The sequence below is a fragment of the Indicator indicator genome, chromosome 11 (assembly GCF_027791375.1).
Source record: "Indicator indicator isolate 239-I01 chromosome 11, UM_Iind_1.1, whole genome shotgun sequence".
NCBI classification, from domain to species: domain Eukaryota; kingdom Metazoa; phylum Chordata; class Aves; order Piciformes; family Indicatoridae; genus Indicator; species Indicator indicator.
Genome location: NC_072020.1, coordinates 8,236,767 through 8,255,403, shown reverse-complemented (window position 1 = coordinate 8,255,403; position 18,637 = coordinate 8,236,767). Strand labels below are relative to the sequence as shown.

Sequence of the window (18,637 nt, the reverse complement as noted above, 5' to 3'; positions counted from 1 at the left end):
GCAGTAACATAGCAAAGTTGGGCAAAAGCCTCTTCCTTGAGGAACATACAACCTGGAGCTTGCATGGCAAAATACAGCAGCTAACACAACAGCTCAATTGCTATTTTCTTCAGCAAGAGTTTAGTCCAGGTAAAGGAGACTCTCCTTCCAGTCACTTCTGTAAGTTCTCTTCAAAAAGAGCAGAATTGCACACGTAGCCAACAATGGTTTAGTAAGTAAACCACAACTGATGTCTCAAAACCAGTACCAACCTCTTTGCAAAAGTTATTTCATAAGTACTCCAAAGTATGCCTTTTAGTTTACATGTTTTTATTAAAAATTTACTTACATAAATGAAAACACTCCAGCAAGCGGGGTAGGAAGCTGTCCTAGGTTAAAAAAAATGTACAAAATCCCAACCCTTATGGGCAGGGCAGCAGCAGGTTGAAACACAACCTCACTTCCTTTGAACAGTGGTGAAAGCTGGCATCTGAATGGGCTGGATTGAGTGGACTGGCTGAAACACAGGCTTCTTCCGCAGCTCAGAGAGGGGTTTCACAGAAGGGAGAAGCTGGTTTCTCTTGATGATCTGCAGAGCCAGCTGTGTGTTACCTGCAAGACAAGCTTTGATTAAGAAACCAATGAGGAAGAGAAGGAAGGAACCCAGAGTCAAAAATGCCCAGGGTAGCTGCTTCGGAGATTAAAATGCAAGGCCTGCTGTGGGCTCTTTCAGGGCATCATTGCAAAGAGAATGATTTTACCACTGTTTTTTTGAAAAGGCAAAGCCCCTTCTTTTTTTTCTATTTTACAAGGCACATGAAGGCCTAGAACGACCCAACTAGCGTTTCATCTTCCCTCCCACAAACCCTTACGAGGTATACGAACGCCCAGAACGACACAACTAGCGTTTCATCTTCCCTCCCACAAACCCTTACGAGGTATACGAACGCCCAGAACGACACAACTAGCGTTTCATCTTCCCTCCCACAAACCCTTACGAGGTATACGAACGCCCAGAACGACACAACTAGCGTTTCATCTTCCATCCCACAAACCCTTACGAGGTATACGAACGCCCAGAACGACACAACTAGCGTTTCATCTTCCTCCCACAAACCCTTACGAGGTATACGAACGCCAGATCGACACAACTAGCGTTTCATCTTCCTCCCACAAACCCTTACGAGGTATACGAACGCCAGATCGACACAACTAGCGTTTCATCTTCCGTCCCACAAACCCTTACGAGGTATACGAACGCCCAGATCGACACAACTAGCGTTTCATCTTCCCTCCCACAAACCCTTACGAGGTATACGAACGCCCAGATCGACACAACTAGCGTTTCATCTTCCCTCCCACAAACCCTTACGAGGTATACGAACGCCCAGATCGACACAACTAGCGTTTCATCTTCCCTCCCACAAACCCTTACGAGGTATACGAACGCCCAGATCGACACAACTAGCGTTTCATCTTCCCTCCCACAAACCCTTACGAGGTATACGAACGCCCAGATCGACACAACTAGCGTTTCATCTTCCCTCCCACAAACCCTTACGAGGTATACGAACGCCCAGATCGACACAACTAGCGTTTCATCTTCCCTCCCACAAACCCTTACGAGGTATACGAACGCCCAGATCGACACAACTAGCGTTTCATCTTCCCTCCCACAAACCCTTACGAGGTATACGAACGCCCAGATCGACACAACTAGCGTTTCATCTTCCCTCCCACAAACCCTTACGAGGTATACGAACGCCAGATCGACACAACTAGCGTTTCATCTTCCCTCCACAAACCCTTACGAGGTATACGAACGCCAGATCGACACAACTAGCGTTTCATCTTCCTCCCACAAACCCTTACGAGGTATACGAACGCCAGATCGACACAACTAGCGTTTCATCTTCCTCCCACAAACCCTTACGAGGTATACGAACGCCCAGATCGACACAACTAGCGTTTCATCTTCCGTCCCACAAACCCTTACGAGGTATACGAACGCCCAGATCGACACAACTAGCGTTTCATCTTCCGTCCCACAAACCCTTACGAGGTATACGAACGCCCAGATCGACACAACTAGCGTTTCATCTTCCGTCCCACAAACCCTTACGAGGTATACGAACGCCCAGATCGACACAACTAGCGTTTCATCTTCCCTCCCACAAACCCTTACGAGGTATACGAACGCCTAGAATGACACAACTAGCGTTTCATCTTCCATCCCACAAACCCTTACGAGGTATATGAACGCCTAGAACGACACAACTAGCGTTTCATCTTCCGTCCCACAAACCCTTACGAGGTATATGAACGCCTAGAATGACACAACTAGCGTTTCATCTTCCGTCCCACAAACCCTTACGAGGTATACGAACGCCCAGATCGACACAACTAGCGTTTCATCTTCCGTCCCACAAACCCTTACGAGGTATACGAACGCCCAGATCGACACAACTAGCGTTTCATCTTCCGTCCCACAAACCCTTACGAGGTATACGAACGCCCAGATCGACACAACTAGCGTTTCATCTTCCGTCCCACAAACCCTTACGAGGTATACGAACGCCTAGAATGACACAACTAGCGTTTCATCTTCCATCCAACAAACCCTTTATTATTCTTTGTTGCAATGAAACCTGTAACATTGTAGAAGCAAATGCACAAGTTCTGAAGAGAACATTTCTCCCTCTGATTCAAGCAGTCTTCTTTCACTAACGTTTTAGTTTTAGAAGAAATGCACTATTCTGTTGCCATTTATAGAACAAAAAGTATTTTTGGCATCTTTTGGTCATATACTTAGAAGGGAGTGAGAGATGTAAATTCCACTTTCTACCCTCTTCAGTGCTGTGCTTCATTGAACAAAGAAAGGTTTCAAAAAATTCCTACTTCAAAAAAACCATCTTAATAAGACAAGCTTTGGAGAAGTCTCAGTTCTGAATACAAATGCTCAAGTCCTGCCTGCAATGCAGGCCAGCCAAAAGGGAGAAGCAGCACAGCAACCATTTCACAGCACCAGGTCTCCAAGTGTAACAGGTTCAGTGGTATGGCTGCACCAGTCTGCTCCCACTGCAGAATTCAAATGCAATCCTCCTTGTTTCCAATGATGTAGAGATTTTTTTCCCATGCAAATACAATGAACCTTCAAAGTGAAGGATTTTGGATGAGAGAGTTATCAATAGTGCAAGCCTGCTTTCTTGCAGGACTTTGTACATAGGCCTTGGAGCGTAGTTGTCTTTTGATGAAAAGCCTTTCCAACCCTCTTTGTAATATAAGCCTCAACAAGGGTTTTACAGACCCTATCCAAGATTGCTGATTGCTGCACAAATATAGACGATTTCATCTCAGAGGATGAACATTTAGGAAGTCTGGGGTGTGTAAGAACAGAAGGCAATAAACTAAGGAAATGGAGGTGCAAATACATAGGTCTACAATGGTGTAAAACGGAGACAGGGCCTAAAGGGCCTATAAGGACTGAGAATGATGATTACCACCCTCCTCCCCTTGTGTCCCAAATCTAGGTGAACAGAACATTTCAAAACTTACCATTCTGTAATTCAAGATATACAGCCAGCAGGATAGCCTCTGGAGGGATCTCTTTGGGGTGGATGAGTGAAGCAGCCTTATTGAAAAAGAAGAGGGTAGGGAGAAAACTTGCTGAAGAGACATCTAGCTCAAAGAAAGCGCCTCTTGGCAGGATTGTTGCCACCATCTTACCCAACAAAAACAAGTAACAATTTATAAACAAAGGCAGGATTTTTTTTTTTTTTTTACACTGGTACTCTCCAAGGAGAGACTAAAAAATTATCTGCATTGAAAGATTTTTTTCACACTCATTAGCAGCACCATCCACTGTATACTTATGTTAGCATGAATCTGTAATTCTTGGGCAAATTTACTGTGGTTTCCTGGTGACATGACAGGAAAAGAAGGTAGCATCACTGCTCTCAAAAAGTTCAGAATACAAAGTTAACAAGGATTATTCATTAGCTTTCCTTATAACAAGTGTTTTTCAGCTACAAAGTCAATTAATTTCTTGTAGACACAGACACCTACTATACATTAGATCCACAGATGGCCTTACACTTCCTTTCGGCATTACACATGTACTACAGAGCCCAATCCTAAGATGCCTGGGGAGGAAAATGAGCAAGGTAACTGCCTTAAGGGGTTGAGATCCTCACAGACTTTGAACCTGTTTACCCACACAACTACTACAATGTCATTTGGAAGACTGCTGTTTCAGTGCAGTTCCAACAATGCATTTAAGTAGTCTTCCACACAGACTGGAATGGTCCCAGCCATTAAAAAGATTAAATGACACAAAGAGAAGATGGCATTTCAAAAGCAGTACTTGAGAATTCTTGGGACATGTGGCAGGCAAGGAACTTCAGCAGACCTGCTGAAGCAATTTGTTTTTTGTTCTCACAGCCGTGAAGTTAATAGCCCAGATAGTGACTTATAAACTGATCAGAAAGAAAAACTCAGTGCCCTCAGGAACCTTCTCCTCTAAAATACAATTACTATTGGATCATTAAAAGAAAAAAAAAAAAAATCAGCCCAAAATAAACCCAAACTTAGAAATAAATGAAAAGGCTTCCTAGTTTTATTCCACTGGTCTGATATGATCATCCAAAAACCAAAACAACCAAACAAAGTACCCCCAAACCATCCCCTAGTGATACTGAACTATAAGAAATAAAATTGGAATCCTTTATTTTATATTACTAACAGAGACTGATTCATAAAGACAGAAGAGAGCATCCATCTCAGAAGAAGTCTACAAATAAACCTGGGCTATGAAATCCCCAGGGCTTGCAGTGATCTAAACAGCATTTTGAAGGGAGTACCCTTGTGCTGCAAGCTGTCTTAAGATTTGTTTTTCATACCTGGTGAAGACACTTCCGAGCTTTGTCATATTCACTCCTCAAACAGTAAGCACTTCCAAGGTTAAACAACATCATTGTTCGTGCTGATGTGACTGAACTGGGGTAACACTGTGGAGTCTGCTTGCCAGCTGCAATTAAAAAATAAACTAGTAATTTTTTTTTTCTTTTCTTACACTTTTATTCCAAACTGGCTGTGTTCCTGTACTCTGCTGAATACAGTGCCTGGTACTTACAAGATTCCATTGCTTCATTCTCTCCTTTGTCAGACCCTGCAAAGAAAACCCCAACAAAAATCATCACATTCAGTGAGCTTTTTAAAAACTTATTACAAAAGTTAAGACAAAGATACACATTTGATTCTTTCTTCACATGAAAGAGGGAAAACATCAGTTTGCCTATCTTTTATGCTTTGCTTTTAGATTTGCAGATGACTACAGTGGGGTTTAAACTGCATACACATGACTGAAATCAGAGCTACTGTAGACTTAACTATACAGATAGGCACTGAGGTACATTTAATTTACAGAATACACACTCCCAACTATAAGCACTACAAGGAAATTGAAATACAGATTAACTAAGTTGTTTCCACTCCTGTATCTCACTAAATGCAGTAAGTGGACTTCACTGGTACTCCAATGCCTGGTTTAGAGACTAAAAACCTGGATGAGAAGGTATGAAGCCAAAACTTAACCAGAGTTGCACAACTAACAAAAGCAGCTTTCAAAAGTTACCTTCAAACAAGCCAGAATTTTACAATATATAGTTCTATTTATGTTACACAATTAGCCACTGCAAAGGAATGACAGAGATGGAAAAGACAAAACAAAGGAGGAACTAAAGCCTGGAAAACAAAAAGCACATCACCACCACACCACAAAAACAAAACCAAACTCCTAAACAACCAAGATGTCTTAATCATCATGATATTTGGATATTCAAACTTAGAGCAGGAAGGCAGCTGAAAGCATAACAGTTTCTAGTCAAGTGTGGATTCATTAACCTTGATCCTGCTCATTTGAAGAGATCCCAAGGGAAACATCAGTAACGTTCTCAGGGTTTAAGTGAGTGATGGCATCAGATATTCTGTCTAGAGAGATGAGAGCTTCTGCTGCATACAAATGGCCAAGAAACCTACAACAACAAAAGGTTAGGTACAAATGTCAGCATAACAACATCTACGATTTGTTATGCAAGACAAGCTGAATGCAATTTTTAACACAAGTACATGAAAACTACTACTTAGTAGCTTAGTAGTTAGCTTGCTTATGAAGTATTGTCATAGTTCCCAGTTCTGCCATTTATTGCTTGTAGGCACTAATGTTGTGAAGAAGTTTGCATCTGAGTAGTGACAATTCATTCAATCTCAGAGGATTTAAAAAGGTATCCTTACAAAACCACCTTAGGATATTGATACATTTACATTTTGAGATGTTATGTGACTTCACATTCAATTAACTAAAAAAAAAAAAAAAAAAAACCACAAAAAAAACCAAAAACAAACAAAAAAAACAAACCAACCCAAAACAAGACAGCTGCATTTCTAAGGACAGGCAGTATGTAGGCCTGTCCATGGGGCAAAAACACCTTTCCAGCTGCAGGCTTTGCAAAGTAATTAAGCAAGTCTGATGCTTGACACCTGTAGCTCAGCTCAGCTAATCAGCACCTTTCCTTTTCAATTTTGGTACAGAGAGAAACCTGTCAATTAAGAGCATAGTTTGCAAATATTTACTCTGAAACAATAGTAGAGCAAAAAAGTCATGGTTGTCCTGTGCAGCTGTACACATTTAACTGACTATGGTTGGTTGTAATGAATTACAAAACAGGCAAAATATCAGTTAATCATCTGATAACTTCTGCAATTTAGATCTCATACAGCAAAGCAAACAATTTTCTCTACAGAATTCTTATTTCACTTAAGAAAACAGGAACAGTTCAATAGTCCCAATCTGCACAAAAGCCTGGTTTCTTGGGAGCAACCTATAGGGCACTGTCTTTGCAAACAAACACCTGTCATCTCGTGTCTCACGGTAACGCTGCCTTCACAAAATTCTGTTCTCTTGCAAACTGCTCTGAAATATTGCTTATGCAATGAGTGTGCAGAAAGACAAGCTTCTGCAGTAGTCTCAAGCATGGGAACCAAAGAATTCAACTGGCGTGGACTGTTTGAGAGCACACTGCCAGCATATAAAAATAGCCACAAGTTAGTTTGCTTTCCACAAGTACATTACCAGTTCTGAAAAATACTACTACCATAAAACCTCTGCTGTATTTTATCCTGTGTATGACACAGGAATTAAATGCACAAATAAGATCAGAAGGATGGGGCTAAAGCTGCCTTTTTTGAATTTGTGGAGATATACAGGAACTGGTGGGTAGAAACAGAATGAGCTTTCAATATCCTTCCAAAAATTGCAGTGCCGAATGAGAACTGAAAAAGAGAAACTGAAGAATGGAACCTCCAGAACAAGAGGACACAGTCTCAAGCTGCGCCAGGGGAGGTTTAGGCTGGAGGTGAGGAGAAAGTTCTTCACAGAGAGAGTGGTTGGAATGTGCTGCCCAGGGAGGTGGTGGAGTCACCATCCCTGGAGGTGTTCAAGAGGGGATTGGACGTGGCACTTGGTGCCATGGTTTAGATAGTCATGAGGTTTAGGGTGACAGGTTGGACTCGATCTTTGAGTTCTCTTCCAGCCTTCTTAATTCTATGATTCTATGATTCTATATAAGTAACAGTAGCAACTGAAGTGACAGTCTTGCAGACTGAAGATCTACTGCCCTACTGGCCCAGCAAACTATCCCCTCTGAGGCTGTAGTCTCATAAGCAAACTTCTCATAGCATGCTGTCTAACCTCAGCTCCTCATTCCTGCCCCTTCTACTGTGCCAACATGAGCACGTGCAGCCCTACAGTGAATCAGGCCGGAGACCTGAGGGTCCTGCCACTGATTGGGAGCCCATGGCTGGAGATTAACAGACAGCAAGTAAAGCAGCAAGAAAACCCTGAATCACATGTGATTCACACACAAAGCAGGGGACTCATGTTCCTGCATGTCAACGAACAATTAGTCAGGGCTTCAACAAGAACAGGAGTGAGCCAAGCAATTTTTCGCATCAAATACAGAATCGGCAAACAGCTACAGACACTGGAAGCTTCAAGCTCATAACTCCATCTAAAAGCAGGGCTGAGAAAGAAAAAACGACATCAGACTTACTTAAGAGACCCTGACAGCTTTGGTTGCTGAAGAAGTTTATCTGCGTGATTCAATGCCATAAGGTTATCACCCAAAGCCAGAGCCACGTAAGCACTACATGCAAGTATTGAGCACCTGGAGGGAAAAAGAAAAAAAAAAAAAGAAGAAAAAAAGACAGGGGGAGATGTTAAATGGAGAATTATGCAATTCTAAATGCAGCTGTTCAATTTCTTGTTGGTTAAGTGCTAAGGAAATAAATAATACTTTCAATAATGAAGTAAAGGACGTAGTGTTTCTTTATCTATGGCCTCAATCACGTTCTCTGAATTAGGAGCTATATACGTTGTGTTCTACCAGTATAAACCAAGGACCACCACAGTCTGCTCAGTAAGCTCTTGCAATTTTGATCATAAATAGTAGACAAATATAAAGATGGACTTCGCCACATGTCATTTTTCTCATGGTTCACTTCCCTTTCTCACCCTTTTAATTTGTTTTGTCTTGAATGAACTCGCACTTGTATTTCCCTGCCCTCCCCTTCTGCTGCAGCAAAGGACAGTAGAACTGTAGATTTCTGTAAGGTCACATAGCAGCAACCAATTAAGTTGCAACATATTTCATTCTTGTATGTACAATGTTTGCCCACAGGGAGACAAATACTGGAGAATTCTGTGTTTCATGTTGAACTGACAGTTGTAACCCACTGCTAAGACTCTGATCTGTGGCATTTTGTTGCTGTCACAGACTTTCTTATCTTTCCAAAATGACAAAATCCCTGACAGTTCCTGTAGTGAAATCTGTATTATTTGTCTTTTCCATCTCCAAACAAGAACCCCATCATTAGGCCAAGCTTAACACTTTATAATAACTCACCCTCCCACCTCCCTAGACACAGCACTCGGGAGTATTTTCCACCTTGTGAGACCCCATTCTGCTGCCTTGTCCAACGAGCATAAGCCTCTGCCAGCAATACCTTGCTGGGAGCACAGACTCAGCCATTCTGCAGGGAGGAAGAAGAGATCCTCTCAGCAAGGTCTCACGTTGGGAGCAAGGGGAAGAGAACCCTCGACTCTCCCGCTGGTAGGTGGGCTATTACCGCCTCAACCTTCTGGCAACTGTCAAGCCCACTTTCAGTCCAGCAGTAAGTCATGTAATTCATGGCAGGACCTGGGGTGCCTTTATTCCCCTTTCCCAGGAGGCATGCTCCTTAATTATGCACAAGCAGGATAAGAAACTTCTCCAGTGTTTCTCCCTACCCCCCACTTCCTCTCCACTGTGCCCAGATGTCACATCAAATCTGAACACATACAAAAGCTTGAGAGAGGAAAGCTTCCCCAACTCAAGTCCCAAATATTTCTGAAGGGTTGTGGCTGAAGAGGGGGAGGAAAAAAATAAAAAAATCTCTGTAATAACAGCCTGCTTCTGACTAGCCTCATTTCATCTCTGCTTCAAGGAAGCACAACTTTTAAATCAGCAGATGCTAAGCAACACCAGATAAATACCCTTAGACCTAAGTCCAGGCCTCCAGAGCACCTGCTACTGCCCTTTACATCAACATGTGCCTTTTATTTCCCACCATTTTTTTAAGCCTATTTCTATTTCTGAAAGAGCAAATTCAAACACAATAACACATTCCAATCACACAACAGGTAAGTACAGCAAAACTGAAACCCACTCTTCTGCTCTAAGGACTCCTCAATGTTTAAGCCATGTAAGAGCTGGCAAGATTTTTTTAGCAACATGTAAAGAGGAGAAAAATATTCAAGTTTTCTTCCCTGCAGTAGCACTTGTGCACTTGGATCCATTGTTGAGCTGGCTAAACCAAATGCTCAGGAGACCTGACAGCTAACCAGAGCAGAAGAATTGCACCACAAGGGAAAAGACAAACTAGTTTTTCACCCCAGTCAGGATTCTGACAAAACTCCACAGGTTGCCTTTGAGCACGGCAGACTTCCAGCATCACTGAGCCTCCGCATGCCCTAAATAAAACTGCCTTTGCACTAGGACAAAGAAGAATGTTTTTTTAAACTGCCAGATTATGTCAAACAGCCTCTTGTGTAGGTGTAGGCAACAAGATTTGTCAGCCCACACTGACTGCAAGTTTACAGAACCCAAACTGCACATCTGACTTTGCTTATTTCTCAGGCAAAGCACGAGTCAGAGCAAATTCAGTTCTTCAAAGCTCACTATGAAGCAATCAAAAATGGCACTTCTAAACCATTAAGAGAACATCACTAACCTGAAATAATTTCAAATAGCTAACTAAGCACAACAGTCGATATAAACTATGTTTAATGTTTCAACACAGATAAAACAATCCCAAATACAAAGAAATACAGAATGCAGATGGTGCTTACTCAATGGGAAACTCAGCACCAGCAAAGGGGAGATGGCAGAGAACTACACAGTGGTTAAGAGGAAGGAGTGAAACAGCTGTGGGTGATAATCATTGTAAGCTTAGAGGAAAAGCTTAAGTTTCAAATCTATTCAGGACAAAGCAGGTGATCAAACTGTTCTTTTACATCTACCTCTTTTAAAAGGGAAAATTAACATTCTCACACAAAGTTGTTTGGTCTAGGAAGAAAAAGGCTATAACAAGGTCTCTCTCTCTATCCACCTCAACTTTACAACAAAATCCACAAAAGTCTTCGAATACAGCACTATGGTTTGCCAGAATTCCATTTCTGATGATGAATCCAGTAGTGTTAGGTTGTTCTGGTGTGCTGAAACACACCACAGTCTGAGAGCAGAGCAGGGGAATTGGCTTCCTGGAGGATAAGGAGTAGAATTGTTTAGAAGAAACTCGGAAGAAAAATCTGGAGTTTCTACTTCCTCTGTATAAATTCTTAGCAATGTCTCAGGTCCTCAGACTTCTGCTTGTTGCCCTCAAAACTGTGAAATTTAATTACTGCTTATTACAAGAATAAACTGTTCAACTAATTTGTGCACAACACCAAACAAAAGCCTCTTCTAGAGCCGTTTTAATAGTTATTTAGAAGCACAGTCAGTCACTCATTTTTTGCTCTTATTAGGATGTGCAACTGTACAAAATTACAAAAAAGGCATTTATGTTGCCCATTTCAGTTCTAGAAGCAATGGTTTGGGTTTTTTTGGTGGGTTTGTTTGGGTTTTTTTGGGGGGAGTCCAATATAGAGAGGTTTCAAGAGGTTTCTCAATTCAGTGACTTAACAGGGAAAAACTGAATTGAACAGACACCTATCCCTCAGAGTAATCCTTGCCAATATTCAACATTTTTATTTCTTAATTTTCCCTGACTAGACAAAAATTTTAATTTTCTTACTTAAGTCCTTACTCAGCAGACCACAGGAAGATACTAATGTTTGACTGTAATGTATTTTGCTTTTCACAGCTCTCTGCAGAAACTTAAGTTTTAGCAGAATCACTCTCTAGGGATGTCTAGTCCTCTGGATTTAACAAGTATTGCAAAAAAAAAAAATCCCAATAGGATGTTCTTTCCCAGCAGCAGTGTAATTCTTGCTAAAACGTTGTTTTCCCTGACATGTTGTTGGGTTTCATCACTAGATAACAGGTATTAGAACACACAAGCCACAATGTGACCCTATGTAATTTTGACATGTGGCAACCACATTTTCAGCAATCAGGAGGGAAACCCCCAATCCACTACCAACCCACATCACTGTTTTTAATCCAGCACTGAGTAGCATTAATCCAGTTCTGAGTAGCATACTCCTGTATCACTTCAGAATAAATAATCAGGGTCTCAGTAATGTCTCCTTAGAGAGATTCCTGCTGAATTGCTTTTAAACTAATACAGCTAGATTTGCTACACATAGTGGAGCAAAGTAAAGGTTAATCATTAAAAAAAAAAAAAAAAAAACAGAGTACATGGAATTAGGCTGGAACAGAACGTTTTTCCCTAAGAGTTTAAAGTGAGAAATTACTGTATGCTTTGTTCATGATGGAAACTCCAAAAAAGAAATCTGTTTTAAAACAGGTACAAGCTCTACAGTAAGAGAGATTGAAGAGGTTCCAGTTAACATGATGCTTCTTTAGACACATGAGAGTTACTGTGATTGGAGAGCACTCAGACTGAGAACACACACACACAAAAAATCTAGTCAGATTTTACCTACATTCTTCCACGTTGAGCAACTCAAATGCCTGGACGAAGACAATTTTTCTGTTTCAGGTAAACTATGGATTTACTCTTGCTGAGCTCTCATTTGAAAGCAGCATAGTTGCTTTTAGCACTTTTTTTTTTCCCACCCAACAAGCTGAGCCCCAATGTGGGGCTGAATTCCTAACTAGCCTTATCAAGACCTTAAAGGAAAAAGGTACCATACAGTAATCTCCATTCCTTCCACCAATCACAACCATTGCCAGGTTTTTGGCTTTTTTGTTTTTAGGACTTGATTCTTTTGCAGGGTCAAACCTGTGAGAGGGGAATCAGACAGACTGTTCTACTTCTAAATTGAAATTCTGAATGGTTTCTATTTGTTTGAACTCAAAGTCCAGAACACAGAAAGCACATGTACTTGAAAAAAGGAATCCTTAGATTAACAATTACAGTTCACTGTTGCAAGTGCCTAAACAAAGTTTAGCAACGACTCCAGAATCACAGCACAGTCATTTAGTGATGACTATTTTACAATATTTACTTACCTCAAATTTTCTAATTCCTGTTTCTTCAAAGGCGAAGAAGGTGGAGCTGCAATGAATTTATCCCCGTCATGACTTTTACTGCTAGAAAGAAAACAGTGTATTAATTACAGGAGTAGATCTCAGTGTAATAAGCATTGCTATTCACTCACTCCATGTAAAAGGAGAGGAAGAATTCTGTAGCCTAAAAGACAGGGAAATGAAGCTCTACAAAAACTGAGGCAAATGCCTCCTAACTTTCATTTGAGAAGGAAGAGAGGGACATTTGATGGAAAAGATTTGACTGACAGACCAAACGATCCATACCATTCTCCACAGCCTCAAGCTACTTTTGAAGTTTGGTATAAGAAAATAAATTTAAACATAACTCATTGCATTTGTGGCCTCTCTTCTTTTAGCCTGTAAGAAAAGCAGTAAACCAGTTCCCTCCCTAGACATCTTAAAAACTAAATACATCAATATTCTAGAAAGATAATCTACAAAGTACTACAGTTTTCTTCAGACTTCTGGATGCCTTCATTTTTGTTATTTCAAAATATTTTTAAAAAGAATTTTTAAAACATTCCACTTTTAAGAACTTGAAGGTTGGCATTTTTGGGGCAGGGAAACAACTGAGTTTGTCCCCCTAACAAACTTCTTCACTGATGTTGTTTCATACCTCTTTACTATAAACAGGTAAGATAACTCTAAGAGACCTTCGAAACAGAGAGCAACAGACCATGGAAATCTGTACTCACTGTTGTAGTGTGTGTACTTCATGCCTTTGCCAAAAATTAGATTAAAAAACCCCCAACCCTCAACCACTGAAAGTATTCACTGTTTTCTTGTAAGAGAAGAATCTGCCTCAGAGTCAGCCTGCTCAATTAGTGGGATTTGCTTCAAAACTATCCTGTTCAATTAGAGTGATTTTCTTCAAATGTCTTATGTTTTACTGTTCTCTCACAGAGGGTTCCTTGTCAGAAGGAACAAATCCTTAGAGAATCTTTCAGAATGTGACACACAAATTCAAGAACAGCCTTCTTTGTTGCTGGATATTTTGAAGTTGGCAACAACCAGTGGGAGATATGAGGGAGTCTCTTTTTCTTCTTTTTTTTAAAGCTGAAGCAACATCTGGTTTTGACGGAAGATAGTAAAGGATCTTCCCATACAGGCAATGTTTTCCTTTCCTCAATCCTACCAAGCCAAACACATCACACCACCTCCAAAAAACAAACAAACAAAAAAAAAGGTCTTGTCTGAGTAAGGGCATCCATTTTGTTTTCATCACTCCCCCTTAGTGGGCCCCATAAGCTTAAAACTGAAGTCTCATTTAAAGCAAAGAAGCTTCATCGCAATGGGCTGCATACAGCTTGCCAGAGAAAGTTAATTCACAAACTCCAAACTCACTAAGAAAAAAACCTAAAAACCTACAGACCTCTCACCCCCAACTTTCACAAATCATTTGGTCACTTGAGTGTAAAGATTGTCACTGGGAAAACAGGTGAGAGAAAAGCTTTAAAACCTTGTTGTAGCAGTAGCAGCCACTGACTCCCAGCCCTTATCTATCCCCAGGCAACCTCAGTATATATAGGGATGGGCCTTGTGCCTATGCAACCCAGCATACAGTAAACAAATGAACCTCTGGCAAATGGATCTTCTTAAAATTATTCTGTACTTGGCTCTGACAAAGATATTGTGTTTTGTCACTACTCTAAGCAGTTCAAGTTCCAGCATACCCACTTCTTCCCTTCTCAAAATGGTCATTAATGAAAGTGCAAGCTATGGCTAATAAAGGTACTCTTCACAAGGAAGTTCAGAGCACATCAGGCTCAACACACAAAGTTAAAACATTTGACGTGCCTTGTCTACAAGTTACTTTTTCTGCTGCTTTAAGGAAGAAAAAAAAAGAAGATATTTTTTTAAAAAATATTTTTGTAAAATGCAAATTTATTAAGCCATAGCTCAATGCTGCTTTCATACTTCTAAATCTAGCTTTCCATTTCTAGTCTAAACTAAACACAACAAAGCATGCTAGGGCAGATGACTGTCCAATCTGACCATGGGGAAATGTTTACTACTGAGATATTAAGCATTTATATATTGAATCAAGCACACGTGCACACACGGACAGAATGAATGTAACATATGAAACTTCACTTACAATTAGAGAAATACCAACATGCACTGCAGGAGGGTGTGGGAAAACACATTTGCAGCACAGAAAATAAGATGGCCAGTGAAAAAAAACAACAGAAGTTCACTGTCTAATTTATTGAAATTGTTAGGAATGGTAGGAACCAACTCAATATTTATTCTTATCACACCAGGAATTAAAACAATGAGCAGCTAACCGGTTTCCTTAATATCTCAACATTGCTAAGGGAATTTACACATACATTCTTTTCTCTGCCAGCCAAACCAAACAAGACTGTCAGCCCAGACTTACTTTGGACAAAAAGAAAGGTTTGCGTGCATTTCTCATTACCTGCATGCTTCATTGCTTTCACTGTTTTCTGTATTTCCCCCCAGCTGATTACTAGTTTTAGATCCATTTTCTTGCTTTGGCTCCTGCTGATCCTCTGGCAGTAGAAGCAAGGCATTTCTTAGACAAATTGCTGCAAATTCCATACTGGCTACAGGTATTGCTGAGGACTGTCCATCACTTAAAGAGACACAGAAGTTAGCAAGTGAGTAGCAATGTTACTAAGTTAAAGGAGCTCCAGAAAGATCTGAATCCATAGAAAACTTTATCCTAAAGAAATTAAATATTTTAAACAAACCACATTTAGTTTATGAAGACTTCTGTATCTTCCTTATTTTATATATGAAAGTACATCACGATGCCCAAATACAGTCCAAAATTGCAAGAATCTATCTTGTTTTGCTTAAATTGACTTCCTGAAGTTTGACAGAGCAACTAGATTCTTCCTGCAGCTTTCTAAAGTGGACTACTGAAAATAAGTAATTTCTTAAGTGAGGACAGATTTAGAAATACAAATTTTAGAGAAATCCATTTTAAGCTTCAGTGGCCTTAGTTACATGAACACACAGTTAAGCCCTCTGCTGGCCATCACAGTGAAGGCATCCAAATTACACTAACACTCCTCATGCCTCTCTCTTCACCAAATGAGTCATTTCATTATTCCATTGCAGTTGTAGAAACTCCTGATAAACAGATACATACCCTTAAAGCTATGATAAAATGAAGAGCCTATGGAAAACATACTTACTTATAAACAACATTCTGTATTGACTGGGACGCTAGGACTATCTTACGGTGGTAGCCTTGTCCTACTATAGATTGCACAATTCCCTTTTTGCTGGGAAGACCTTTAGTCTCTTGTTCTGATGTCTAAAAGGGAACAACGGGAAAAAAAGATTAAAATATTATGGCAAAGTAAGTGAAAGCTGTAAGACCTTAAACTCTGCTAAAATATGAGAATTACTACTTTATATGGGTACAGTTTTAAATCTTAAGTACCATGAAGGATAAGGCACCTTCTATTGTCTTTGTGTTACAGAGGGATTTTACTGTGCACAGTGCAATCACAGATTAGTTCTGACAGCTTGTCTGATAGCCTACTGACCTAGTTTTTCCTCTGTTTTGAAAGCAAAAGAACAATGAACCAAATCGTATTAAAAGAACTGCCAGGAAATCTAAAAAGAAAACAAATGATCAGCCAAATAATATTCTGAATTGTCACTGTAATGCTTGCCATCTTCTCTCCCTGCTCACACAGCATTCAAAACACTCACTGAAAAAGCTGCTCTGCAGCTGTTCCATGGGGAGTATGAAGCTGAACCACAACATACACAGAGCTTCATTAAATTAACAGATTTTTGAGCATGCAGACATTCTGGAGGTCAAACAAACTTAAAGCACCCCAACTGTCAATCCCAAGAACTATCTCCACACCCTATTTACTGGGGTTTGTTGGTGTGTTTTGCCATGAGCTATCTTAACCTTCTTGGTAAGTGAAGTTAGTTGATAAAGAATCATGGTTTTAAGCAAAACACTTCCCCTCTTTTAAATAGCTGTAGCTTTTCAGAAAAATTATCAGAACCTATTGTGAAGACCATTGACATTATAATGGCATTTACTGCTGAATTAAAACAAAACCAAAACAAACCCCAACCAAACAACAAATATACATACAATGAGTCTGGATATGAAGCACATCTTTCAGAAAAAAACTGCAGAAAGGGAAACATCTTCCATCTGTATTTCATAAACTAAAATACTAAATTAGTTGATCATCAGCTTTGGCTGATTCAGGTGTAAAAACTGCAAAACGAGCATGAAAAAAGCCGTTCTTCCTGTGCTGGCTGTGCTTTATAAAACTCAGATCTGACAACAACTGGCACACTCACAATCAAAATCAGTGCAACTCTTGAAATGTCAATGACATGCTTGCGAAATGGTGATATAAGCAAACCTCATCTATAAAGCTGGGAATATCTATCTTAAATTCTCTGAAATGGAGACTCCAAACTAATGAGTACCATCAAAAATTCCAAGGGAAAACTTATGAATTTTGTATGTAGGAAAGATACAGGTAGTGTGCAGTAGAAAGGCACAGAGGCTGCTCAAACTGGGAAGGGAAAATTCAGGAGCCGAAAGGAGCGAATATAGCCATTTGTTTGATTAACACCACACATCCCATGCACCAAGTGAAATGGGCACACTGGGGAAATTATAATTATAGAGTACATCATCCTGCCCACATACCCAAAAGGTGAACTGCAGTTAAACAGGGAATCAAGTATAGCATCTCTTAATATTTTGGTGGTTTTCTCTTCTAAGAAGGTACAATCCTGTCAGCATACAGCTTACCCTAAACAGATGTGGATCAACAGGTTGAAACTAACATACCCAAGAGGACGTGCACTATGTCTACTGTCAGCAAGGTTCTACAAATTTGCCAGCAGAGGACTGAAGTCTCAGCAGTTAAGAGATTTGGTTCCCCAAAGACTGAGATCATGGCATCATGAAGGCTGATGCCTGATTCCTCAGCCTACACCACTTTTAGGCTAGCCACACTATAGTCTTGCCTTTCTCAACCTGTAGTAGCAACTGAGTGAAGAAATAATGAAACTTTAGATGAATTTTGGGGGAATGAACAGAAAAAAAGATCACACACAAAGGTTTCAATGGAAATAAAAAGCACATCTTGATGTGCTTTTCATACACTTGTGCTCTTCATGCACTTTAGCCCTATAAAATGAAGCCATATATGAATCTTGATAGTGGATTTATAATAACCAGAATAAAAAAAAAAAAAAAAAAGAAGTAGTTTACGGAGTTTACATTACTTGTACATCAAGAAAACTAACTAATTCATTAGGAACATCCCAGGCAGGAAGCTTCTCTTTAACCAAGTACTTTCAGTAGCCCTCTAAAAGAGTCCAATAAAGTTCTAGGACATGGTGCTGTATTTTGTTTTTAAACATTATTCACCAGTCTCATTCAGTAATCATATTAATTAAAATATAAAAATCTCTAACCTTACTGTCTGCTAAAACAATAGCAACATACTTCCAGTCATACCTTTAACACAGCAGTATCTAGCCTTAAAGTAGAGACAAAGGATCTCTGCTGAGTAGATGTATGTTTTCTACTACTACTCCAGCTAAAATTTAAGCTAGAACCTCATAATTTCAGAAGCAGTCATGCAATCCCGAGTCTAAATATAAAAACCCAAGATACTTCAGTCAAAATTTAAAAAAAGAATCAAAATATCAGCAAACAGAAGTTATCAAAGTTGTTTCTGTGCATCAAGTCTTAAAGTGAGTATCAAACTTCCATGAGCAGCCACAAAAAAAGTTTGTCACTGATGCCAATTTCACCTTGTTATTTCTGTAATTCAGGAGCAGAAACCCTTGCAAGCACAGAATGTACTACAGAGAAAAGATCTTGAGCAAGTTTTATTCTTCCATTCACAAATAAAGAC

General features: G+C 40.0%; 1 protein-coding gene across 6 annotated transcripts in view; it reads right to left on the bottom strand.

Annotated features, from left to right (window-relative positions):
- Positions 1-347: 347 nt before the first annotated feature.
- CNOT10 (CCR4-NOT transcription complex subunit 10) overlaps positions 348-18,637 on the bottom strand; it is a 32,425-nt gene continuing 14,135 nt past the window's right edge. The window contains exons 11-19 of one of the 6 annotated variants that reach the window (XM_054384696.1): positions 15,917-16,038; positions 15,172-15,348; positions 12,711-12,791; positions 8,088-8,201; positions 5,881-6,011; positions 5,111-5,146; positions 4,878-5,005; positions 3,535-3,610; positions 348-591 (exon numbers count right to left, since the gene is read on the bottom strand). In XM_054384696.1, the coding sequence (XP_054240671.1) occupies positions 437-591; positions 3,535-3,610; positions 4,878-5,005; positions 5,111-5,146; positions 5,881-6,011; positions 8,088-8,201; positions 12,711-12,791; positions 15,172-15,348; positions 15,917-16,038 (1,020 nt within the window). In that variant the 3' untranslated portion in view covers positions 348-436. The remainder of the gene's footprint in view (positions 592-3,534; positions 3,611-4,877; positions 5,006-5,110; positions 5,147-5,880; positions 6,012-8,087; positions 8,202-12,710; positions 12,792-15,171; positions 15,349-15,916; positions 16,039-18,637) is intronic. The other 5 variants (XM_054384691.1, XM_054384692.1, XM_054384693.1 and 2 more) reach the window with 5 other exon arrangements.